A 26,317-nucleotide genomic window follows, 5' to 3' on the forward strand; every position below is an offset into this window, starting at 1 on the left:
TGCTGGTAAAAATAAGAATCACTAAAGGTCAGTCAGTGAATGCCTCCTACAATAGATGAATTATGAGCTCCAATTTGGAGATGAGAAAGAAGAGAATGATAGATAGGAGTCAGCCAATATCCAGAGTTTAGATTTTCTCACAATTTTTGAAAACATAAATTCTACTGGATTCCTGGTGAAACTCTGAGGATTGTCACTAAAAAATAGTCCAAAAACCCCTCTACTTCTTAAAGAGACTCAAATGTTTTACTAGGATTAACTTATGAACTTGGTTTTTGCTTATCTAATTTTTCTTTGCAAATATTTGAAACATCTACTGTATTCTATAAGAAATGCCTTAGATTTGAAACTTCAAAAGACTTCCACATACATCACTGCTTGTCAGAGACTGACTCTGTGGTCAACAAAAGACCAGCAAGGTTATTCTGGGGTGATTCAGCAAATGAGGAAGGAAATGTGGGGTTCCTGAATCACATCCAGGGCCCACTTCACTGCAGAAGCATGGAATTGAAAAGGGTTTACTTTTTCAAATTATTTTTTAAAAATCTGTATGGTTATTGTAGAATGTGCAATTCCTTAGAATCCAGTCTTTTCAAAATTGTATGCTACAATAAGGAACTTTCAAATTCATCCAAGCAAAAAAAACTATAGATGCATGTATTAACAAATCAGTTTCCAGCACATTAGGTATAGCTACTAGACAACTGCATGAGGCAAATACCTACATCTAGTGTGTGGCAGGCCAGCCACCAACAGCACATACCTTCACATGATCAAAAACCCACGTGTCCAGTTTTGTTACATCGTGGGCACCAAAATCCTCACTGGATGCATCATAACTGTCTGTAAAAATATGGTTTCCAGAGTCACCTGAAGAGGAAATTTTAGGGAAAAATTTTAATGATCTGCCATGGACCATGGTGTACGCTTGAACGTATGCTGTTGCTTCTGTTCTCCCAATAACATTTTCCAGTTTTATAGATACAGGTCAGTTCAGTTCAGTCGCTCAGTCGTGTCCGACTCTTTGCAACCCCATGAATCGCAGCACGCCAGGCCTCCCTGGCCATCACCAACTCCCAGAATTTACTCAAACTCATGTCCATCGAGTCGGTGATGCCATCCAGCCATCTCATCCTCGGTCCTCCCCTTCTCCTCCTGCCCCAATCCCTCCCAGCATCAGGGTCTTTTCCAATGAGTCAACTCTTCGTATGAGGTGGCCAAAGTATTGGAGTTTCAGCTTTAGCATCAGTCCTTCCAAAGAACACTCAGGACTGATGTCCTTTAGAATGGACTGGTTGATCTCTTTGCAGTCCAAGGGACTCTCAAGAGTCTTATCCAGTAACAGTTCAAAAGCATCAATTCTTCGGCGCTCAGTTTTCTTCACAGTCCAACTCTCACATCCATACATGACCACTAGAAAAACCACAGCATTGACTAGACAGACCTTTGTTGGCAGATACAAGTGAGCTGTAATTTAAAATGCTAAGAAAAAAATCACAACACTAGTTAGTATACAATAGCATAAAAGTAAACAACGGAGTTTGCCTTCAAGTAAGGATGAAACTACTCAAAGAATTTGGGCATCTAGGGATGGTACAATCAGATTAAATCACCTGTTTTACAAAATTCCCTAACCAAGAAGAAAATTCAAATATTTCAATTCTTTCGTTCATAAAATACATGCATTCTTCTCAATGTATGAGAAAAAATATTGATAATTGCCAAATAGTTTGAAAGGGTCAACAAATACATTAATCACTTGTAAGATTTTATTAAGGATCTAATCAACTTAGTGAATTTCTGAGTTAGATAGCCTCTTAAAGGTCATAAGGAAGAGAGATAACAAAATAATGACAATCTCTTATAATAATGACAAGCTAAGCTCCAATGATACTGGTTCCACCCCTCAACCATCCTATTCTTCAAATCCCAAGTAAAGATCTGAGTGGGACTGTAAATTACTGTAAGAAATGGAACAGTCCCATTGGATTGTCTCCAGTTAAGGCACTGATCCTGTCCTATGAACTGAAGTCAGAAGCAGGGAGGTGAGTTTGGTAAATCATAGCAACTTCATCCTCACCACTACCAGTCCCCAAAAAAGCTTAACTCCTTGCTCCTTGGAAGAAAAGCTATGACCAACCTAGACAGCATATTAAAAAGCAGAGACATTACTTTGCTAACTAAGCTCAATCTAGCCAAAGCTATGTTTTTTCCAGGAGTCATGTGTGGATATGAGAGTTGGACTATAAAGAAAACTGAGCACCGAAGAACTGATGCTTTTGAACTGTGGTGTTGGAGAAGATTCTTAAGAGTCCCTTGGACTGCAAGGAGATCCAATCAGTCCATCTTAAAGGAAATCAGTCCTGAATATTCACTGGAAGGACTGATGCTGAAGCTGAAGCACCAGTACTTTGGCCACCTGATGCAAAGAACTGGCTCATTAGAAAAGACCCTGATGCTCGGAAAGACTGAAGGTGGGAGGAGAAGGGGATGACAGAGGATAATATGATTCGATGGCATCACCGACTCAACAGACATGAGTTTGAGCAAACTCCGGAAATTGGTGATAGACAGGGAGGCCTGGCGTACTGCAGTCCATGGGGTTGCAAAGAGTCAGACACAACTGAGCGACTGAACTGAACTTCAAGCAGTATGAGTTTGTGGACCTGCTCTACATAATAATGTTCTGTGACTATCACACAGAAAATTCTGAATATCTGATTTGCTTTTGAGATATAGAATAATCTTTAATAATTCCAACTGTTATAATTTATAGTATAATTATACCCATGACTAAAGGTCCAAATCTTTTCATTGGGTGAAATGACCTCAATGTTCCCACTAAAAAGCACTTAATAGCATAAAATTTAAGTGGAATCTAGCTGATTCTAGAAAATGATGCAAATGAACTTCCTCATTAAGAGATGTTCTCACACTTGCAGATTCAGGCACAGAAACACAACAAATACAACAAATCTCGTTGGCATGATCTTGAACACATGAAAACAGAAGCTATAAATATAAATTTTGCCATTTAAATCTTTATGTGATTAGGTACTAACTTCTTAATAGTCAAAGTAAGTGACCATCAACAACATAATGAGATCACTGTAATAAGCCTTTTGGTCAATATTTCACATGAATTAATTTTTTTAACACCCAAAACAAACCTATAAGATAGAAATTATTATTATCACATTTTACAAAAAGGAAAACTAAAATTTAGAGAAGTTATCTAACTTACCCAAGATTAAAAAGCTGTTAGATGTTAGAATCATATACCATTTCACTGAATCCAAGGTATTTAAACTGTATAATCCAACATTTTAAGTACAACTAAGATGAAAAAAAATCAAACCCACACATCTATTATAATATACACTCATTTCAGAGATGTTAAATATGTCAAAACATGTATCTCATTAATCAGTAAAATGTAGTATATCTTTTAAATTACCAGATTGATTCATTGCCTACTTAGTATTTGGGGAAATATAATCAGCGACTCCTACCTTTGGCAAACATAGCCAGGATGTCTGGGCTTCCCCAGGACCATGTGTACCTGGTTTCATTAAGAAGAGAATCAAATTCTACAGGATTTTCCTTCCATCCTTCAGGTAGTTGAGAAAAAAAACAATGACAATAGTAATATTTAGATGGTGATGCATTGGTGTGGCTCCTGAAGAAGTTTTTTTTCAAACAATAACAAAGAGGATTAACCGCAGAACAAATGCAAAACTAACGGCAGCTTTTGTCACCTGCGTCTTCTACTGCAAGCCTCGTTAAAAAGCTCGCCAGCTAACCGACTTCTACTGCAAGCCTCGTTAAAAGGCTCGCCAGCTGACCGACTTCTTACTAAAATACAGAATCACTTCCGAACTTTTGAGAGTTAACATCTAGGAAAACCAGCAATCCATCCAATCATATTCTATCAACAGGACATGATGATACAAGATTAAAGGTGTACCCCTGAGTCAGTCCCAGTGTGTGTGTGAGTGAGTGAGGCTAAGCGACTTGTCAAAAGGATCTCAGAACATCCTTCGCTTTGTGTCACGGTGCAGTATTAAAGAAGCAATATTTGTGCAAGCGGTCTCTTCGTGTGATAAAATCATCTAAAGAGACAGTACCTTTGGCAACTGCGCTGACATCTTCATAGAACCCTGCAATAATGGCCACGTGCCCGGGCCGAGACTCGGTCGGCACATGCGTGTGAGAGATCCCCCAGCTGCCTTCGTTCATTATGACATTCCTGAAAGGTGTCACAGACAGAGAGTCAGCATGCACTACAGTCACGGGCTCTGCGGAGGTTTTAGAAAAACAAGATCACCACAGAAGAAGTCCAATCAAGAGAAGGAGTCAAAATTTAAGAAGGAATCTTTCTGATCCCAACTGGGCTCGGTCCAGTTCCTCCCACCAGACGGATTCCACCAGACGGATTCCATAGCATAAGAAAGCCCAGGTAAGACAAGGAACCTCCCAAGCATCATACAGAATCACAAAACGAAATACACGCTAGAGCTCTAAGTCACAAAGTATCAAAATGCTGTGTTACATAAGAAATCACTGATACACAAAGTATTACTTTGTCAATGCTAAATTTTATTAGGTGTGATGATGGTGGTGTGATCATATTGAAGTCCTTGTTCTTAGGAGATACACACTGAAGTGTTTAGGGGTAAAGTGTGAAAATATTTTGCTTTCAAATTATTCAGGAAAAAAAATAAAGTTTCAGCGTGTATGTGTGTGTGTGTGTGTGTACTGAGACAGAGAATGCAAATATGAAAAATGTTTAAAATGGTCATATCTAGATTAAGGATATACAGATGAATATTCATGATATAATCCTTTCAACATTTCTGTAGTTAAAAGTTTTTCAAAATAAAAAATTAAGAGGAAACAGCTATACTCTCAATTAGGAGTTAAATTATCTTTCTAAATTTGAGATTAAAACAAGTCAAAAGTTTCTTTTGCTAAATGTATCACCATTCTTTAAGCTGTCTAAGGGTGATTTGCAAAATCTGGAGAAAAATGCAAAACGAACAGTAATGCCAACAGGTAAAAGGCCAGCAGAGCAACAAGTTATGAAACACAAATTCATTTGTAACAGTTTTCAAGCTAAACTCTCAACTCTCAAAATGTTCTGGAGAGAAGTACCTAAAAGTGCTGATTTAGATACTTTTAATTGACTTATAACCAAATAGACTTTGGTAAAATACATATATAAAAAGTAAAAGGCTTGAAAAACCATTAAACCACATGCTAAGGGAGAAATGTTTTTTAACTTCTTCAGTTCTATAATGGAAACTGAACTCAAGCAAAAACAGGGAGGTATAAAGCAATGTGGATACCTCTCATGAGAAACATTTTGATCAGATCGTATTTTTAAAAAAACGAAGTGAGAAACAAAGAAAACCTGTCAAAAAGGCTTCAGAAGCAGCTGGAAAGGCAGGCAGCACGCAGCACAGCCCCTGGGAGCCCCTGGCCCCCACCGAACACCCCAGGGAGAAGCAGGCACTGTCGGAAAAGCTCATCTTCGTCTCAACAACCAGTAGAGTTTACAGTCATTAACTTTGCAATGAACTACATTTCTCTCCTCTCTATGACAACTAAGAAATTCAAGCAAGTATATCACCCCAATTTTTAAACCAGTCATAGGAATTCATGTTACATATTTCTGTGTACTGAACCTAACCCTGACAATCTTATTTTCCTACTTGTATTTTCCTATTGCCCTGAGTTGCTTGTTTCTTTGTATCCTTTAATATATTATGCATTTCTTTGATGCACCATAAATTTATTCCTGGAAATCTGACAGAGAATTCAGGTTCATTCATTCTTCTAGCAGTCAACAAATATTTATTAACTGCCTACTATGGTATCTGGTCCCATCACTTTATGGGAAATAGATGGGAAACAGTGGAAACAGTGTCAGGCTTTATTTTTTTTTGGGGGGGGGTCCAAAATCACTGCATATGGTGATTGCAGCCATGAAATTAAAAGACATTTACTTCTTGGAAGGAAAGTTATGACCAACCTAGACAGTATATTAAAAAGCAAAGATACTGCTTTGCCAACAAAGGTCAGTCTAGTCAAGGCTATAGTTTTTCCAGTGGTCATATATGGATGTGAGAGTTGGACTGTGCAGAAAGCTGAGCACCGAAGAATTAATGCTCCAACTGTGGTGTTGGAGAAGACTCTTGAGAGTCTCTTGGACTGCAAGGAGATCCAACCAGTCCATTCTGAAGGAGATCAGCCCTGGGTGTTCACTGGAAGGACTGATGCTGAAGCTGAAACTGCAATACTTTGGCCACCTCATGCAAAGAGTTGACTCACTGGAAAAGACCCTGATGCTGGGAGGGATTGGGGGCAGGAGGAGAAGGGGACGACAGAGGATGAGATGGCTGGATGGCATCACCGACTCGATAGACATGAGTTTGAGTCAACTCCGGGAGTTGGTGATGGACAGCGAAGCCTGGCGTGCTGCGATTCATGTAATTGTAAAAAGTTGGACACGACTGAGTGACTGAACTGAACTGAACTATGTTTTAGGAACCAGAAATAACGTCGTGTATAAAACCAAGTCCCTGCCTTAGTGGAAGCTGTACATGCTGAGTGGTACTATAAAGAAAATCACAGGATAGAGGAATAAGAAGCAATGATGACAGGTAGGGACAGGGGAAAGAGACAATTTTAGACAAATTTCCCTTGAATTTGAGTTTTAATCTCTCCACATTAGCATTAGGAAGGGCTTTTGAGGGGCTTGCTATGAATGAAAAAAAAAAAAAAGAATAGTTGATTGCAAGAACCCCACAGGTCCAAAAAATTAAATATTTCTTTTCAAAGCCGCTTCAGTTCATTTCAGTCACTCAGTCATGTCCCACTCTTTGCGACCCCATGAATCGCAGCACGCCAGGCCTCCCGTCCATCACCAACTCCCGGAGTTCACTCAGACTCACGTCCATCAAGTCAGTGATGCCATCCAGCCGTCTCATCCTCTGTCGTCCCCTTCTCCTCCTGCCCTCAATCCCTCCCAGCATCAGAGTATTTTCCAATGGGTCAACTCTTCGCATGAGGTGGCCAAAGTACTGGAATTTCAGCTTTAGCATCATTCCTTCCAAAGAAATCCCAGGGCTGATCTCCTTCGGAACGGACAGAATCCAAAATTATCATATTACATAGTGATATAAATTTGGAAGGCTTTATTTTATAGAAAACATATTTTGAATTAAAATTTATATTTTTTAGATAAATACCTTTGTAATTGGCAATTCACTGAAATTTATGCTTGTCCTTACTTGAAAATTGAACAGTCTTACTTTACAAAAAAAGAAAAAAAGATAATATACTGAGTTGTAAGCCAGCATTCAGAATTAGGACAAGCGAGGCCAGGCAGCTAAGGCCATGCATTTTGACCACCTGCTATCAACCTCCACAATAACAGAAGTAACTGTGGAAGGAAGCACACTTGCTAATTTCTAAGACAAAGGCAGAGGCACACGTGCCCTACTCTCTTTCATCATCACCCCTCTACCCAGTGTGAGGGAAGCAGTCTCAGCCTAACAGTTCCAGAGATGTCCTTGTACCAGTTGACACGCTTACCTAAGAAATGGCGCCCTAGAATTCCCATCTTCATCTAATTCATAAAGCTTATCTGCTCGCAGGCCGTCAGCAACAAACAGCATCAGTCTTTTTGCCGGGGGAGGCAGGGGCGTAAACCGAGGAGTCATTCCATGAACCAAAGGAGAGGTGAAATAAATGTCGAAGATGGAGGCGAAGAACACGAGGTGCACGAGCAGCCCCAAGGCGACGTACAGCAGCATGTCCGGGGGGCCGTCTCCAGGGCAGCTGGGGAGAGGGCACGGGACCACATCCGGGTAAGCCTTAGAGCAAGCACGTATGTTCCACCTTACTTGATGACTAGAGCTGCCTGCACTGAGCAACTTCACTTTCACTCTTCACGTTCATGCACTAGAGACGGAAACGGCAGCCCACCCCAGTGTTCTGGCCTGGAGAATCCCAGGGACGCGGGAGCCTGGCGGGCTGCCGTCTCTGGGGTCACACAGAGTCGGACACGACTGAAGTGACTTAGCAGCAGCAGCAGCAGCAGCAGCCTCATTTTTCAGTCTCAAAAAACTTCTTAGTTTGGTGGACACTTTTTATTTCCTCCATCTTTCAATAAGCGTCATTGCTCTGCGGCTCCTTCCCTATCTACACTGGTAACTGTTTTCAAGTTGTGGTAAGAGGGCTTCCCTGGTGGCTCAAACGGTAAACAATTCGCTGGCAATGCGGGAGACCTGGGTTCGATCCCTGGGTTGGGAAGATCCCCTGGAGATGTGGGATGGCAACCCACTCCACCATTCTGGCCTGGAGAATTCTATGGACAGAGGAGCCTGGGGGGCTCTAGTGCACGGGGTCGTGAAGAGTTGGACACGACTGAGCAACTTAAAAGAAAAAGAGAGTTCTTAACATAAGATCTACCCTCTTAAATTTTTATGTGTAAAACTGTTATACATTAGATCTCGACAGCTTATTCACTTTGCATAAGTGAGATTTCACAGCCACTGAACAACCACTTTCTTTCAGCGCCCCCCCCCCCTCACCCGCCGTGAGTGTGACTCTCTTAGACTATCTCAGGCCAGCAGAACTGTGCACACCCGTCCTTCTGGGAGCGACCTGTTTCGCTGAGCCTTGTGTCCTCAGTGTGTACCCATGACACTGGCCAGGACTTGTACTGTGATCCGTTTGGTTTTGTCCCGTCTGTTACCTTACTGTGGTTCTAATTTATGTCTCCCTGGTGGTCAATGATGTTGAGCTACTGTACTTGCATGTAATGGACATTTTTAAATCCTCTTTCATCCCCTTTTCATTTTTTTAACCGTGTTTTTCAAAGAGCAGTCAGTACTTATGAATTCTGAAAGTTCTGAATTAACTTTTCTTTTGGCGATTGTATTTTGTGTTCCACCTAGGGAATTTTTGTAGATGACAACACTTTCTTTAGTATAGACTTTTACTATTTTTATTTTAAAACAATTTCAAGTTCAGAGAAAAGCCACAATAATGGTACAAACACCCATACACCCCTTAGCCATATATCTCTAACGTTATCCTTTTTCTCTCGTCCTTGCCTCGTCTCTTTAACTTACCTCTCTCGTGTGTGTGTGGGGGGGTATAGTTCAGTGCTTATTTTCTGACAATAATGATACTCCCTTATGTACCTACGGTGGTTACCGACATCAGTAAACTCAACGTCAGTATTTTACCTAATGTACCATCTATACTTCAACTTTTTGAAGTGTCCCAGTAATATTCTTCACAGCATTTTTATAGCTTTATTGAGGTATAACTGGCCTATAATAAGCTGTGTACATATTTAAAGTGTATAATAATCACAGGAGAGAACATACTCATAACCCTCAAAACTTTCCTCATGCCCCTGTGGTTCATCCCTATATATTTCACTTTTTAATGTTATTGTAAACGGTATTTTCAATTTCAGTTTCCCCTCATTACTTTTTAAATCACTGCTGATCTTTATCATTCACCTTGTATTCTGAAACGCTAGAAGCCTGTTTGTTCTGGTAGATTCTCTGCAGGCACCTTTCGGCCTTCCCTGCACACTTTCTCGTGTCTCAACCTTGCGCGGTCTAGGACTAGCGTGACGCTGGGCACAACAGAGGCCCCGCCTTGTTTCCAGTCTTAGGGTGAAAGCTGTCAGGTTTTCAGGTTTTCTTCACAGATTCCTTTTGTTGCTTTAAAGAAGTTCTCTTTTACTCTCAATATGCAGTTTTAAAGTTGTGAATGAAAAATGCTGGATTTTGTCAAGCGCTTTTGACAAAAGCAAAAGTGAGAGGGGAGGATCACATGAGATCCTCTTGCTTGAGGGACCGAGACCATCTGGTTTTGCTCTTTTGGTTTCTCCCAGAGTGGGGTCTCCCCCGGTGTGGGGTCTCCCCTGGTGTAGGGTCTCTCCTGCTGTGGGGTCTCTCTCCCCTGGTGTAGGGTCTCCCCCAGTGTGGGGTCTCTCTCCCGGTGTGGTGTCTCTCTCTCCCGGTGTGGTGTCTCTCTCTCCTGGTGTGGGGTCTCCCCTGGTGTGGGGTCTCCCCCAGTGTAGGGTCTCTCTCCCCTGGTGTGGGGTCTCCCTTGCTGTGGGGTCTATCTCTCCTGGAGTGGGGTCTCTCCCAGTGTGGGGGTCTCTCTCCCCTGGTGTGGGGTCTCTCCCCTGCTGTGGGGTCTCCCCTGCTGTGGGGTCTATCTCTCCCAGAGTGGGGTCTCTCCCAGTGTGGGGTCTCCCCTGGTGTGGGGTCTCCCTCCCCTGCTGTGGGGTCTATCTCTCCCTGAGTGGGGTTTCTCCTAGTGTGGGGTCTCTCTCCCCTGGTGTGGGGTCTCTCCCCTGGTGTGGGGTCTCTCCCCTGGTGTGGGGTCTCTCCCCTGCTGTGGGGTCTCTCTCTCCCCTGGTGTGGGGTCTCCCTCCCCTGCTGTGGGGTCTATCTCTCCCAGAGTGGGGTTTCTCCTAGTGTGGGGTCTCTCTCCCCTGGTGTGGGGTCTCTCCCCTGCTGTGGGGTCTCTCTCTCCCGTGTGGGGTCTCCCTCCCCTGCTGTGGGGTCTCCCTCCCCTGCTGTGGGGTCTATCTCTCCCGGAGTGGGGTCTCTCCCGGTGTGGGGTCTCCCCTGCTGTGGGGTCTCTCTCTCCAGGTGTGGGGTCTCCCCCGGAGTGTGGGGTCTCCCCCGGAGTGTGGGGTCTCCCCTGGTGTGGTGTCTCTCTCTCCCGGTGTGGGGTCTCCCCTGCTGTGGGGTCTCTCTCTCCCGTGTGGGGTCTCCCTCCCCTGCTGTGGGGTCTCCCTCCCCTGCTGTGGGGTCTATCTCTCCCGGAGTGGGGTCTCTCCCGGTGTGGGGTCTCCCCTGGTGTGGGGTCTCCCTCCCCTGGTGTGGGGTCTCCCCTGCTGTGGGGTCTATCTCTCCCGGAGTGGGGTCTCCCCTGGTGTGGGGTCTCCCCCGGAGTGTGGGGTCTCTCCTGGTGTGGGGTCTCTCTCTCCAGGTGTGGGGTCTCCCCCGGAGTGTGGGGTCTCCCCTGGTATGGGGTCTCTCTCCCCTGGTGTGGGGTCTCCCTCCCCTGCTGTGGGGTCTATCTCTCCCGGTGTGGGGTCTCCCCTGGTGTGGGGTCTCCCCCAGAGTGTGGGGTCTCTCCTGGTGTGGGGTCTCTCTCTCCAGGTGTGGGGTCTCCCCCGGAGTGGGCTCTCCTAGTGTGGTGAACTACACTGATGGCGTTTCAAATGTTAAACCAAACTAGGGTTCCCAGAATAAACTGAACTTAATCATTAAGTATTATCCTTCCTATATACTCTTGGATTTTATTTGCTAAAATATTCAGCATTTTAAGTTAATATTTATTAGCGACATTAGACTATAATTTCTGTGTAATATCTTTCTCTGGTTCTGGAGTCAGACGATGCAATGGGACGTGTTACTACATTTTATGTTTTGGAAGAGTTTGTGTAGGATTAGTACTAGTTCTTCCTCTATTGTGTAACAGGATATCAATGGCTCAGAGTTTCCTTTGTTGGAAAGTTTTTAACTACAAATTCAATTTCTTCATATCCAGAGAGATACTAAGATTATTTACTACTTGCTGAGTAAGTTTTGGTAGTTGTATCTTTTGTCCATTTGTCCATTTCATCCACATTGTCAAATTTATTATCCCAAAACTGTCCCTAATATTCTGGTCTCTTGTTCTTTCTTCTGTGCTTTAGCTCAGAACTCTTCTATCAGGTATCATAGTTAGTTACGCAAAGTAACTCATTTTTCAACTCATTTTAATTCATTTCTGTAAGATCTTTAACTCTATTCACAACTGAAGTACATATGGCGTCTACCTAGATGCAGAGAAGCTCCCATTGACTGAAACGCTCCTCTCAACCATGGAACCTGAGTACTCTCCTTATCATGCTCACTAATAAGGAAACATCTCTATCGTTTCTCACTTTCTTTTGCATTTACAAACAACTCCCTGGACTTATGTTGTTACACAACTTTTCTGTAAAAAGTATCAAAGTGTCTGTGTTAAAGGATAATACAAATTCTCCCCTACCCTAAAGCTTACTGAAGTAGTAAAACAAACATTTTATTTGAGAACTTTGACCCTGAAGCTGTAATAGCTAACATAAAAACCTAGCTCTCTCGTATAGTAACAGTGGGATTTAGGTCCCTCCTGGGCACCTTCCAGCATCACTCCTTCATAGACCACTCAGTCCAGATCAGAAGCTAAGGCCTTTCCTTCCGTTTATAAGCGCACAGTACGACTCTGACTGTAGCAATGTCTGCCTCTATAACTTCATGCTAATTCCAGGACAGCAAGACAGGCTTTCTCCAGCACTCAGCCCAGTCCTGGGCTCTTACTACGACTGCTGCCAAGTCGCTTCAGTCGTGTCCGACTCTGTGCGACCCCATAGACGGCAGCCCACCAGGCTCCCCCGTCCCTGGGATTCTCCAGGCAAGAACACTGGGGTGGGGTGCCGTTTCCTTCTCCAATGCTTGAAAGTGAAAAGTGAAAGTGAAGTCGATCAGTCATGTCCGGCTCTTAGCAACCCCATGGACTGCGGCCCACCAGGCTCCTCTGTCCATGGGATTTTCCAGGCAAGAGTGCTGGAGTGGGGTGCCACTTCGGTCTATTAAATTACCTAGGATTATCCTTTCAATGGATGTGTAACACGCACTGTAGCCACTACAGGCTACCTTGCTTCTCTGTTTATTTCTCCAGATCAGAAACAAGAGCTGTGAAGACTGAGGATAAATACAACCACAGTAACTTTCATACTTGTCATTTACTATACACAAAATTTCAGTGACTCCAAAACATCACCCTTCACATACTACTTACTTTATTATACCTAAGTACATGAAATAAGCACTATTATCATTTAATCTCTTTTTTAAAATCACTTTTTATTCAGATTTAGTGCCTGGAGAATCCCAGGGACAGGGGAGCCTGGTGGGCTGCCATCTATGGGGTCGCCCAGAGTCGGACACAACTGAAGCAGCAGTAGCAGCAGCAGTAAAAAAGAAAACATTTTCATGGATGAATCATTTGGAAATCACCTAAACAAATGAATAGCTACTAAACTTTTTAAAATACACATAACCATGTATCAATAAAAGTCATTAAGCTTATACCTCTGGGATGTTTACCACACACTGAAAAACAATGTCAAAAATTAAAATATGTAAAAATGTATAAAAAATTAGATATTTATAAAAGTTTACATCAATGAAAAACTTGCACTGAAAATATTGCTTGTGGTTATTTTAAGAGTACTAAAACAAAAAAAATAATTTTTTAATCAAGAAAACAATTGAAGTGCTTGGAAAAGAGCAATCTTTTATATTTTTATCACTAACATACAAGCATCAATGACTATCCAGATTATTCAGTGAAACATTGGCTGTAAAGACCCAGATTAATGCAAATTTTGGTAAGTAGAAAGAAAATTCCTCAACAATGTTAATCGTAAATTGTTATTAAATAGAAATCAGCAATTGTTAATAATATCCTAGTATACACTGTTAATATTTCTTCAACATTTTTCATTGATAAGCAAATTTCTCTGCACTAGTGGAAGAGAAAAGTACTTACTGAGACGACTGGCCAGGTGATTTGCTAGGGGCTTGGAAGGTCACATTCCCAGGTCCATGATTACAGGATGTGAGGCAGAGCCAAGAGGTCACAGACGTGCCACAGGAAGCCGCTGGTCAAGAAAGAACTTCCACATCCAACTTCTTCCAGCTCTCTAAGGAAACACATTTCACACCTACTTTCAATTTCCATTTTAGAAATCAGACCCTGAAGATATTCCCTTTGGAGCCTACCACCTTTATTGCTTTTTCTGGCTAATGCTACTAAATGACTGACACCAGGTTTGTTTTGCTTTACTTTTAAAAATCTGTCAAATATTCTCAATATACACTACTACTACTACTAATTCGCTCAGTCGTGTCCAGCCCTTAGCGCCCCATGGACGACAGCCCGCCAGGCTCCCCCGCCCCGGGGACTCTCCAGGCGAGGACGCTGGCGTGGGCTGCCATTTCCTTCTCCACTAGGAGTACATTAACTGATAAATGATTATGACATTTGTTGTGTGCTAAGTACCAGGTACTGTGACAATCACATTCCTAATTCTGTGTACTTTAAGTATCTCCTTGTCAGAGGAGGCTGAGAGAAGTCAAGTAACTTTTTAAAAGTCTCATGGCAAATAATCGGCAGGACGGAGATATGAACCTAATAAGCACAATCCTTGACAGGAAGCCCCTAAATGTGGGGACCTAAGTACAACAGATGTGAAAAATTCCCATCACACAGGCAGAAACATTGCATGTAAATGACACATCTCTAAACATGCCCTTTCCATGCCACTCCCTAACCCTTCCCATTCTCCATGCCAGACATTGTTTCCATTTTCAATCTCTCTGGCAACTCAATTACAATAAAGATCAGCAATCCTTTAGCTAAGGACTATGAAACAACAAGAATACACAGAAGAACTGTACAAAAAAGACCTTCACGACCCAGATGATCATGATGGTGTGATCACTCACCTAGAGCCAGGCATCCTGGAATGCAAAGTCAAGTGGGCCATAGAAAGCATCACTATGAACAAAGCTAGTGGAGGTGATGGAATTCCAGCTGAGCTGTTTCAAATCCTGAAAGACGATGCTGTGAAAGCACTGCACTCAATATGCCAGCACATTTGGAAAACTCAGCAGTGGCCACAGGATTGGAAAAGGTCAGTTTTCATTCCAATCCCTAAGAAAGGCAATGCCAAAAAATGCTCAAACTACCACACAATTGCAGTCATCTCACATGCTAGTAAATTCATGCGCAAAATTCTTCAAACCACCTTCAGCAATACGTGAACCATGAACTTCCAGATGTTCAAGCTGATTTTAGAAAAGGCAGAGGAACCAGAGATCAAATTGCCAACATTCACTGGATCAAGGAAAAAGCAAGAGTTCCAGAAAAACATCTATTTCTGTTCTATTGACTATGCCAAAGCCTTTGACTGTGTGGATCACGATAAACTGTGGAAAATTCTGAAAGAGATTGGAATACCAGACCACCTGACCTGCCTCTTGAGAAACCTATATGCAGGTCAGGAAGCAACAGTTAGAACTGGACATGGAACAACAGACTGGTTCCAAATAGGAAAAGGAGTACGTCAAGGCTGTATATGGTCACCCTGTTTATTTAACTTATATGCAGAGTACATCATGAGAAACGCTGGGCTGGAAGAAGCACAAGCTGGAATCAAGCAAGATTGCCGGTAGAAATATCAATAACCTCTGATATGCAGATGACACCACCCTTATGGCAGAAAGTGAAGAGGAGCTAAAAAGCCTCTTGATGAAAGTAAAAGAAGAGAGTGAAAAAGTTGGCTTAAACCTCAACATTCAGAAAACTAAGATCATGGCATCTGGTCCCATCACTTCATGGGAAATAGATGGGGAAACAATGGAAACAGTGTCAGACTTTATTTTGGGGGGTCTCCAAAATCACTGCAGATGGTGATTGCAGCCATGAAATTAAAAGACACTCCTTGGAAGGAAAGTTATGACCAACCTAGATAGCATACTCAAAAGCCGAGATATTACTTTGCCAACAGAGGTCCATCTAGTCAAGGCTATGGTTTTTCCAGTGGTCATGTATGGATATGAGAGTTGGACTGTGAAGAAAGCTGAGCACCAAAGAATTGATGGTTTTGAACTGTGGTGTTGGAGAAGACTCTTGAGAGTCCCTTGGACTGCAAGGAGATCCAACCAGTCCATCCTAAAGGAGATCAGTCCTGGGTGTTCTTTGGAAGGACTGATGCTGAAGCTGAAACTCCAATACTTTGGCCACCTCATGCGAAGAGTTGACTCACTGGGAAAGACTCTGATGCTAGGAGGGATTGGGGGCAGGAGGAGAAGGGGACAACAGAGGATGAGATGGCTGGTTAGCATCACCAACTCGATGGACATGAGTCTGAGTGAACTCTGGGAGTTGGTGATGGACAGGGAGGCCTGGCGTGCTGTCACTCACGGGGTCGCAAAGAGTCGGATACGACTGAGCGACTGAACTGAACTGATGAAACAACACCGGTGGCTCTTTTGATACTATTTTCCTAAGATCTGGGATTTTTTTCCATGCTTTTCTTCAATACATGGCGTGCAGGCACATACACATAAATTTAGAATTAAATACCAGGAGCTAATGCTCTGTTAAAAAAAAAAAAAAAAAGCTTCCAATTCGTAGTATTAAAAGCATCAAAAAAACTTCTACCGAAAACAAAACAAAATCCCCAAGTTCAGTTCGTGTCTGACTGTTTGAGACACCATGGACTGCAGCATGCCAGGCTTCCCTGTCCATCACCAACTCCCGGAGCTTGTTCAAACTCATGTCCATTGAGTCGGTGATGCCATCCAACCATCTCATCCTCTGTCGTCCCCTTCTCCTCCCTCCTTCAATCTTTCTCAGCATCAGGGGCTTTTCCAATGAGTCAGTTCTTCGCATGAGGTGGCCAAAGTATTGGAGTTTCAGCTTCAGCATCAGTCCTTCCAATGAACACCCAGGACTGATTTCCTTTAGGATGGACTGGTTGGATCTCCTTTCTCTGCAAGGGACCCTCTGAGAGACAGCATTTGACGTTTTGAAGCGTCCCCATTGTGCAAGCTGTGTATTAAATCACAAGTGCTTGCTGCGCTCCTAATAGTTCGTTACCGAAGTCGAGACTATCGGGATATTCCCCGATTCAAGCAGATCCCAACGTCCCCGCTGCATTTTCCATTGGCTCTGTCTCTGTGCCGCACCCAGGCCCCCGGGGCCCGCCTGCACGAGGCGGGGACGGCGAGGAAGAGGAAGCAAGCCCCCTTCTGACCACCGGCCCTGCCTTGCACCGGCCACCGGCCACCCCTGCGGGGAAAACAGCAGCAGCCGGAAGGAAGAGGGGGCAGCGCACCCCGGCGAGCGCCAGTGTCGGGGCCCGGCCCATGTCCCCACTTCTCCCGGACTCTACCTGGGCTTGAGCAGGTCAGGCCTGACCTCGGGAACGAGCCCTCGTCAGCGCGAAGGCAGGGCCCGGCTGCGAGTCAGAGCGCCCCTCCGGCCCAGAAGAGAAGGTTCCTAAGCCACCGTCACAACCGCCCCCCAACTACGAAACGTCCCTGACACTTACCTGGCCAGAAGCTACTCTCGCGATAATTCCCGGGTTAGTCCTCCGTGACTCCAATCCCCGCCCCTACCTCCTGCGGCCAATCAAAAAGGAGTGGGGCGGGGCTTTGCCTTTGACTAGGGCGCGGGGCCCCTCAGTCTCTGGTCACAGGCGTTGGGGAGCAGGCGGGGCGGGGCGGGGCGGGGCGGGGCGGGGAGAGGAGAGGGGCGGGGCACGCGCCATTTCTCGCGAGACGGGGGACCAGGAAGACGCCCGCAGAGCCGGGCTGCTGGTGCAGCTGCGGCTGAGGCAGTGGCTGTTGCTGCCGCTGCAGCCTCCTGACGGTTCGCCTCCGAGCCTGCGCCTGGTCTCCGGGTGAGGAGGCGGGACGTGGCAAGGCCGGGGCTGCGGAAGCGAGCGGTGCCCGCTGAGGCTGAGCGGGGACGCAGGCCGCGGCCTGTCAGAGCCAGACAGGGAGGCGCCCACACGCCTGACAGTGTAAGATGGCGGCGATGGCGCCTGGAGGTGGCGGCGGCGGCGTGAACCCTTTCCTCAGCGATTCGGACGAGGACGAGGACGAGGTCTCGGCGACCGACGAGCGGCGGGCAGGACTTCGGCTGGGTGCCGGAGGCGGCCTAGACCCGGGCTCTGCGGACTCGCTGTCGCCCCAGGACCCCGTGGCCTTGGGGAGCAGTGCCCGAGCGGGGCTCCCCGGGGAGGCGGCGGCGGCGGCCCTGGGGGGCCCTGGGGAGACCCCGGCCCGCCTGTCAATTGATGCGATCGCGGCCCAGCTGCTGCGCGATCAGTACCTGCTCACCGCCTTGGAGCTGCACACCGAGCTGTTAGAGAGCGGCCGGGAGCTCCCTCGGCTGCGCGACTACTTCTCCAACCCTGGCAACTTCGAGAGGCAGAGCGGAACCCCGCCGGGGACGGGGGCGCCGGGGATCCCCGGGGCAGCCGGCCTTGGAGGCGCAGGAGGTCGGGACCCGAGTACAACGTCGGGTGGGGGACAGCTCAGTAAGTGAACGACGGCGCTGTCGCTCCGGCTGGGCTGTTGGGGTTGTGGGGGGTTACTGTGGGGAGGGAGTGCTTGTGGGCTGGTGCTGAGTACTGGGAGCGTTTCAGCTAGAGGGTTGGGGCTGGCGGGGCGGGGGGGGTAGTGCGGGGCTGGGGGTGGTGATCTCGTACGGTGGAGGCCAAAGTATCTGGCAGCGACTGTTCTCTCCCTGCTTGCCTCCAGCCCTTGGCTGGACTTACACCAGCTCCTGGTCCCACTATTGGTGTCGATATCTATTAAATATCCAGTTTCTAGTTCGCTGGCCACTACATGACTCCAGAAGACTCCCTTGCAACCTTGGTTTATCGCTTTAATCGTTTTTCCATTCTCTCCCATCTCCTGAATCGCCACTACCCGGAAACAGTGTTCCTTCTGTTGTTCGCAGTAATTATTTGACTCCAAGTCAAGAGAGAAAAGAATAGGAAATGGTGTTGCTCTCTCCCCGAAGCCAGATCCACTTGAACCTTTGTCTTTGGGTTGACTACTCAAAAGTTGCATCTTCTGCTGCATAAAATTTGTTCAGTTTAAATAAACTCAGTTTCATTCACTTTCGGTTCCTTAATTTCAGTGGGTGTCCAGAATTATAGAAAGTCTAAGGAGCAGAGCTATGGCTTTCCAGTGGTCATGTATGGATGTGAGAGTTGGACTATGAAGAAAGCTGAGCGCCAAAGAATTGATGCTTTTGAACTGTGGTGTTGGAGAAGACTCTTGAGAGTTCCTTGGACTGCAAGGAGATCCAACCAGTCCATCCTAAAGGAGATCAGTCCTGGGTGTTTTTTGAAAGGAATGATGCTAAAGCTGAAACTCCAGTACTTTGGCCACCTCATGTGAAGAGTTGACTCATTGGAGAAGACTCTGATGCTGGGAGGGATTGGGGGCAGGAGGAGAAGGGGACAACAGAGGATGAGATGGCTGGATGGCATCACCGACTCAGTGGTGAGTCTGAGTGAACTCTGGGAGTTGGTGATGGACAGGGAGGCCTGGCGTGCTGCAGTCCATGGGGTCGCAAAGAGCCGGACACGCCTGAGCGCCTGCACTGAACTGAACTGAGGAGCAGGCAGGCTCTCCCTGCGGTGTTGCCTCCTGGTCTCAGTACCTTGTAGGCTTTTTTCTTTTCAGAAGTTTAGGAATTATGTTTTCTGCCTCGTTGTAATCATTAACTGTATAGAGTGGTCATTTACCTCATTCATCATGTGTTTATAAGCATTTATGTCTTTAAAATGTTCTGCCGAGGATGCATATTGGAGTCCCAGTACCTATCTTTAAGAGGCATCTTAGATTTTCCCTTACTGGCGGTATGAGGTTTTCAATGTGTTATGTGAGGCCAACTGAAATTTGCTCACACATGTTAAAATACATTTAAAATTGTAGCCAAACTGATGGGTTTTTGTCAGTACTTTTAAGTAGTTCCAGAGACTGAGATCACCTAACTTCACTTCAGTTCAGTCTCTCAGTCATGTCTGATTCTTTGTGACCCCATGGATGGCAGCACGCCAGGCCTCCCTGTCCATCACCAACTCCCGGAGCTTGCTCAAACTCATGTCCATTGAGTTGGTGATGCCATCCAACCATGTCATCCCCTTCTCCTCCCGCCTTCAATCTTTCCCAGCATCAGGGGCTTTTCTGAGTCAGTTCTTCTCATCAGGTGGCCAAAGTATTGCAGTTTCAGCTTCAACATCAGTCCTTCCAGTGAATATTCAGCACTGATTTCCTTTAGGATGGACTGGTTGGACTGGTTGGATCTGGTTGAGATGGACTCTCGAGAATCTTCTCCAACACCACAGTTCCCTAACTTACACGTAACTTAGTTAGATGTAGTTAAACTGCAAAGAGTGCCTTTTTCCATCAAGGTAGATCCAAAGCAGTCTTCTCTCTTGAATATGGAATTTTCTCAGCAGTTGTAACTTCCTTGCTCAGTATTGTAGGATTATCTTCCTTTTCTCGGAACTGGTTTTTCTGTTGCTGACCTTTAAGACCATAAAATGTAACAAAAGAGCAGTGTAACAAAGTTGTTAGGCAGCTGGCTTTTGTTTGTTTTAAGATTTTTGAAGTGTCTAATAATGGTTTTCACCTGATAAGCTCTTACTGCTTCCTCAAGACCCAGCTCAACTGTCATCTTTGTAAATGCTTCCCAGACTACCAAGGCTTAGTTGTTTGATTCTTTTCATTGTACTACTTTCAAACCTCAACCATACCCTTTAACTCTTTTTATTTGGATTTATTAACAGTATCATTTCTCTCCATTAGATAGTCAGCTTCTTGAGGGACATGTTTTTATTACTCACAGTTTGTATAGTCCCTGGCCTGTTGTTGAACATAACTGAATTGCATCTGATATGTTTTTCTACTGTATCAGTTCAGTTCAGTTCAGTCGCTCAGTCGTGTCTGACTCTGCGACCCCATGAATCGCAGCATACATATAATGAAATGTTATTCCTTTATAACATTATTTAATTTAAAAGCATTTATTAATCTTTTTAGCCTACCTTATTGTGTGGAATCACTGTAGTGAAAATTTCTGTTAAAAACTTTTTTGTACAGAAAGTTATATTTATAATTTAGGCTCTAAATGTAGCTGTGTTTTAAAGTAAAAGTTGACTGGTAAATGCCTTTGCATTATACATTTTTATAGTTTCTTGAAATAACTTCAGTCCTGTGATCATAAATCGGGATTTAGCTATAATCAAATATTCATGTGCAGTTGTGCTCTTCCCTAGTTGATTTGGACCTGTTTTGGGTATAACTCAAAAGTACATTATTCCATAATATAATATAATATATTTTCAGGTGAATACCAAACAGATGAGCAGTAGGGGGAAAAAATCAGAGTTATCCATAATCCAACCAATAGTACTTGCCTTTTCCATTTTTTTCTGTGCATATATGTTTAAAAGCAAAAATTGGATTAAAGAGTCTTTGTAGCTTGATGTTACTGGATGGGCTGTAACTCTCGCCATCAACCTCGAGGGGAAACTGCACGCAATAAAACGTGCCCGTTTGAAGCGTGCCGCACATGGTGAATTTGGGAAAACAAACTACCACCGCAAATGAATGTCTGGGGACATTTTTATTGTCCCCAGAACGCCTTCATTTTCATTTGCATTCAGTATCTCAAGCCCATCACTGACCACAGTAGAAAACAGTTTTCCAACCTGGGCCTGGGCACTGTTGGAATTTTGGGCCTGATAATTCTTTGTTGTTAGTGTCCTGTGCATTCTAGACTGTTCAGCAGCACTGCTGGCCCCTTGTCCACTGCATCACAGAAGCAGCCACCCAGCCCCCATTCCTCAAGTTGTGACAGTCAAAAAATGTTGCCAGCACCGTCGGAGGAAGGGGAGGGCAAAATGCCCCAAGTGAGAACCACTTCCTTAGATGAGTTTTGCCTGTTTTAAAATTTCATACAAACGCAGTTGGGAGCATATAGTCTTTTCTGTATGGCTTTCTCTCCTCAGTATAATGGTTTTGAAATTCATCCAGATAATGTTTTTATGGGTCATGGTAGTTCATTCCTGTTTCGGTTTTACCATTCATCTGTTGTTAGACATTTGTCTTTTTCCCCATTTTTGGCCTGTATGAACAAAGCTACCATGAACATGCGTGTGTGAGTTTTGCAGAGACATATGTTTTCATTTCTTTTGGATAAAACCTAGGAATAGAATTGCTGGTTCATAGTTAGTATACATTTAACTTTGTAAGAAGCTGTCAAACAGGTTTTGCAAAGTGGTTGTATCATTTAAAATTTCCATCATCAGGGTATGAAAGTTTGTTTCTATACATCCCCGAAATCCTTGGTATTTTCAGGCTTTTACTTAACTCATTCTAGTGAGAGTACGGTGGTATATCATTGTGGTTTTAATTTTTATTTCTCGAGGACTAGCAATGCTGAGCTCCTGTGAGCTTTTGGCCATGGGGGGGGGGGGGTGTCGACTGCTATTACATATCTTTTGTGCGATGTCTGTTAACAGCTTTTTATTGAGTTGTAGTTCTTTTATATATTCTGAACCCAAGTCCTCCATCAAATATGTGTTTTCTAAGTTTTTTCTCCCAGCATGATTTGCCTTTTCATTTTTTAACAATGTGTCTTATGAACAAAAGATTTTCATTTCATCAAGTCCAGTTAATTGTGTTTTTCCTTAATGATTCATGGTCTTTGTTTCTTAAATAAATATTTGCGTATCCTAAAGTCACAAAAATTTTCCTGTGTATTTTCTTCTAGAAGTTTTATAGTTTTCTGTTTCTAAATTTAGGCCTATGATGGCATCATAAAAAGAAGAAATATTTCTGAAATATTCCTCCTATAATTATGCAGACACTTATAGCTCAAGCTTTAGTATAATTTAAATCCAAATGCATTGTGTATCAAAATATTAATATACTTAAATGTCTTAATACAGTCAGGAAGTAGATACATGCTAAAATAAGTCTGTAAATCTATGGTTAGTACCGTGTTTTGAAGATTTTGATTAAGATTTGGATCATACAAATTATATTTTAGAAACTCTGAGGATGAATCTTTCTTTAGGACCAGACTACTGCCGGTTATAAAGGTCCTCTGTATTCACTTCTACCATGTTAATTGCTGCTAGTTGGATTATTACTTTATAATGCTCAATGAGTACTTTTTGGTTGATTATGAACAGTATAAACATTGATAGTGTGGATTATCTAAAACATTAAATTATTTTTATTTGTTTTTATGTATTTTTGATTAATGTGTGTCAGATCTGAAAATTCATAAAACTTCAGAGTAATAAATGTATAATCAACAGTGGTTTTCTTTGTTTAAAGATTTCTAAAAGGCTTATCTGGTGGCTCAGATGGTAAAGAATCCACCTGCAATGTGGGAGACCTGGGTTCGATCCCTGGGTTAGGAAGATTCCTTGGAGGAGGGCATGGCAATCCACTCCAGTATTTTTACCTAGAGAATCCCCATGGACAGAGCAGCCTGGCGGGCTACAGTTCGTGGGGTCGCAGAGACAGGACTGAGCGACTAAGCAGACACAAAAGCAGTTTAATTTTGTAAGATTTACTAAATTGTTTGCCCAAAAGTCTGCTGACCTAGATAATAGTATAGTGGTAATTCTAAAATACTTTAAGAAGTCTTCATACTATCTTTTTTTCCTTGACTAAAAGAGTAAGTCAAATTTATAAAACATGTAAAAGAACTATAGCTTTTTAAATTTGATGTTTTCAGTGGAAGAATGTAAAATGCACTCTCATGGAGTCTCAGGGTTTGATTCCTTGTGACAGTCCTGCTAGGCCCACTTGATAAACTAATTTGATCTTTTGCATGTAATATTACTTGCTTGAATATAGACACACATTAATTATATATTGTCCCCTGTATTTTTGCCAGTTGAGCCAGTTTGGTTTCCAGTTAGATTGCAAGGTAAAACTTATGCCAATGCCTTTGGCACAACTTAATTACAAATTACAGTATTTTATCTAGAGGAATGCTGTTCTACTCTGAGCCTTCAAGGTTTAATCAAAATCAGAAAAATTGCCTAGAATGAGTCAGCTCTGTAGAGACAGTAAGTGGTCAAATAACATGCCTTTCAGTGATGAATTTCTTTTATTCTGTAGTTATGCTTCCAGATGTTCTTAAGGCAGCTTATCAGCTTATTTATGGCTGACTTTAATAATTTAACTTATGAGCCTGCAGACTTCTTGAGTCCCCTCTCTCCTTTTGAAGTGCTCTTTCACTGTCCTGCCTATCTTTTCTCAGAGCTCTGAAAGAGCGCTCACCTCACTGCTCTGTCCCCTTCTTCGTGTCCCCTGTGCTGTGACTCCCATCTTGGAAAAGTGCCCATCGCTTCCACTTAACAAAATAGTCCCTCCCCGCTAGGTTGGAGCTGGGTTTAGTGCTTCCTCTGGCTTCTAACCAAATATCGAGAGAATATTCCTAAAATATATTAAGCTCACTGCTTTTAGCTGAGGGAGACTTGCTATTGCTGTCTGGACCATATTCAGTTCTGTTCAGCTCAGTTGCTCAGACTTGTCCGCCTCTTTGCGACCCCATGAATTGCAGCACGCCAGGCCTCCCTATCCATCATCAACTCCTGGAGCTCACTCAGACTCATGTCTGTTGAGTCGGTGATGCCATCCAACCATCTCATCCTCTGTCGTCCGCTTTTCCTCCTGCCTTCAATCTTTCCCAGCATCAGAGTCTTTTCAAATGAGTCAGTTCTGCACATCAGGTGGCCAAAATATTGGTAGTTTCAGCTTCAACCTCAGTCCTTCCAATGAACATCCAGGGCTGATCTCCTTTAGGATAGACTGGTTAGATCTTCTTGCAGTCTAAGGGACTCTCAAGAGTCTTTTCCAACACCGCAGTTCAAAAGCATCAATTCTTTGGCACTTAGCTTTCTTTATAGTCCAACTCTCACATCCATACATGACTACTGGAAAAACCATAGCCTTGACTAGACGGACTTTGTTGACAAAATAATGTCTCTGCTTTTTAATATGCTATCCAGGTTGGAGAAGGAAATGGCAACCCACTCCAGTATTCCGCCTGAAGAATCCCAGGGATGGCAGAGCCTGATGGGCTGCCGTCTGTGGGGTTGCACAGAGTCCGACATGACTGAAGCAACTTAGCAGGTTGGTCATAACTTTCCTTCCAAGGAGTAAGCGTCTTTTAATTTCATGGCCGCAGTCACCATCTGCAGTGATTTTGGAGCCCCCCAAAATAAAGTCAGCCCCTGTTTCCTCATCTATTTGCCATGAAATGATGGGACCAGATGCCAAGATCTTAGTTTTCTGAGTGTTGAGCTTTAAGCCCACTTTTTCACTCTCCTCTTCACTTTCATCAAGAGGCTCTTTAGTTGTTCTCACTTTCTGCCATAAGGGGGGTGTCACCTGCACATCTGAGGTGATTGATATAGATTCCTAAATTTCTCTCTTATATGACTCATTTTTTACCCATGTCTTTCATCAGCTTCAAACTTTTTAATTCTTGTGGAAAGTCAGATATTTTCATTGCCTAGAACAGTCACTTGCGTATAGTTGGTATTCAATATTTTACATTGATCAGTAAATTTATAAAGTTATGTGATCAGCCAAGTATAGGAATCCAAAAGAAGTTTAGTGCATATCCTTGAGCATATTATGTTCTTAATGAAGAGCCAAGACTAGCGCCTAAAAGTCTATAGAATAGTTTTCCGTGGTACAGGTAATAGTGTAAGCATTCAGATGTAGAAACATCATTGTTGATTGTGATCAGATATAGAAACATCATTGTTGATTGTGATAATTGTGGAGAAAGTAAAATTTTAACGTGATGCTCAAGTATGAGTGAAATTTCGATATAAACAGTAACTTTCTTATTTGGCCATATTTAGAGTCTCATCCTGAGTGAGGAAGAGGAAAAGGAAGTGAGGGTAAAGAGAAGATAATATTTATTTTATATTTTGCCTTGTTGAAAACATCATCTGGGAACATGCTTTCCATTATCTGGCTCACAATTAATAAAGTGATTCCATTTGGGTAGTTATAAAAATGCAGTATGACACTTCAGGCCCTTGTGGTACATAGTTTAAAAGGAAGCAAGATAAGGGTATTAACCAGTGAACAGGCCTTTTATGTTAAAAACTAAATTTACACTTTATACTTTAGAGATGATCTTACTGTATGTTTTTTTGTTTCTTTGCTTGTCTTTTAAGCACCTTTGTTGGAAAAAACCATTCAGGATTGGCTCAGTTTTCATTTTGTTTAATCTATTTAGGACAAAAACTAAATTTTGTTATCATTTTTTTTTTTTTGAATGGTGGCTTCTAACTGTGCCTGCTACCTTAATTCCCATGGTTTTAGGATGATTCACTGGAAAAGAGCACTTACTTTGGTCTAAAGTCTGCTTATATCTAAATTGTAAATATCAATTGAGAAGGGCCTTAAATATTAATAACCTATTTTCTCCCTTCAGATAGTTGTTTTTGTTGGCTTCTATGTATGTGTACTGTAACTAACTAAACACACAACACACACGTCTGTACTGTAAGAGTTGATGATAAAATGTGGTTTCTGAATTATTTATACTAAAAACATACTTGTTGATACTTAAATAAATTGTGTTCTGCTGTTTGGCCATA

General features: G+C 43.3%; 2 protein-coding genes across 23 annotated transcripts in view; one reads left to right on the forward strand and one right to left on the reverse strand.

Annotated features, from left to right (window-relative positions):
• PIGN (phosphatidylinositol glycan anchor biosynthesis class N) overlaps positions 1-17,238 on the reverse strand; it is a 102,838-nt gene extending 85,600 nt beyond the window's left edge. For 3 of the 10 annotated variants that reach the window (XM_060405314.1, XM_060405313.1, XM_012103814.5), the window contains exons 1-6: positions 17,198-17,238; positions 13,627-13,780; positions 7,600-7,845; positions 4,128-4,249; positions 3,513-3,611; positions 764-870 (exon numbers count right to left, since the gene is read on the reverse strand). In XM_060405314.1, coding sequence (XP_060261297.1) covers positions 764-870; positions 3,513-3,611; positions 4,128-4,249; positions 7,600-7,820 — 549 coding nt within the window. In that variant the 5' untranslated portion in view covers positions 7,821-7,845; positions 13,627-13,780; positions 17,198-17,238. Of the gene's footprint in view, positions 1-763; positions 871-3,512; positions 3,612-4,127; positions 4,250-7,599; positions 8,442-13,626; positions 13,781-17,038 lie in introns of all 10 variants that reach the window. The other 7 variants (XM_042239231.1, XM_027961064.2, XM_004020682.4 and 4 more) reach the window with 4 other exon arrangements.
• A 176-nt stretch (positions 17,239-17,414) lies between these two features.
• The window catches only part of RELCH (RAB11 binding and LisH domain, coiled-coil and HEAT repeat containing), a 106,715-nt gene continuing 97,812 nt past the window's right edge, over positions 17,415-26,317 (forward strand). For all 13 annotated transcript variants that reach the window (XM_042239224.2, XM_042239223.2, XM_027960869.2 and 10 more), the window contains exon 1: positions 17,415-18,190. In XM_042239224.2, the coding sequence (XP_042095158.1) occupies positions 17,677-18,190 (514 nt within the window). In that variant the 5' untranslated portion in view covers positions 17,415-17,676. The remainder of the gene's footprint in view (positions 18,191-26,317) is intronic.

This window comes from Ovis aries, chromosome 23, assembly GCF_016772045.2.
Source record: "Ovis aries strain OAR_USU_Benz2616 breed Rambouillet chromosome 23, ARS-UI_Ramb_v3.0, whole genome shotgun sequence".
Taxonomy (NCBI): domain Eukaryota; kingdom Metazoa; phylum Chordata; class Mammalia; order Artiodactyla; family Bovidae; genus Ovis; species Ovis aries.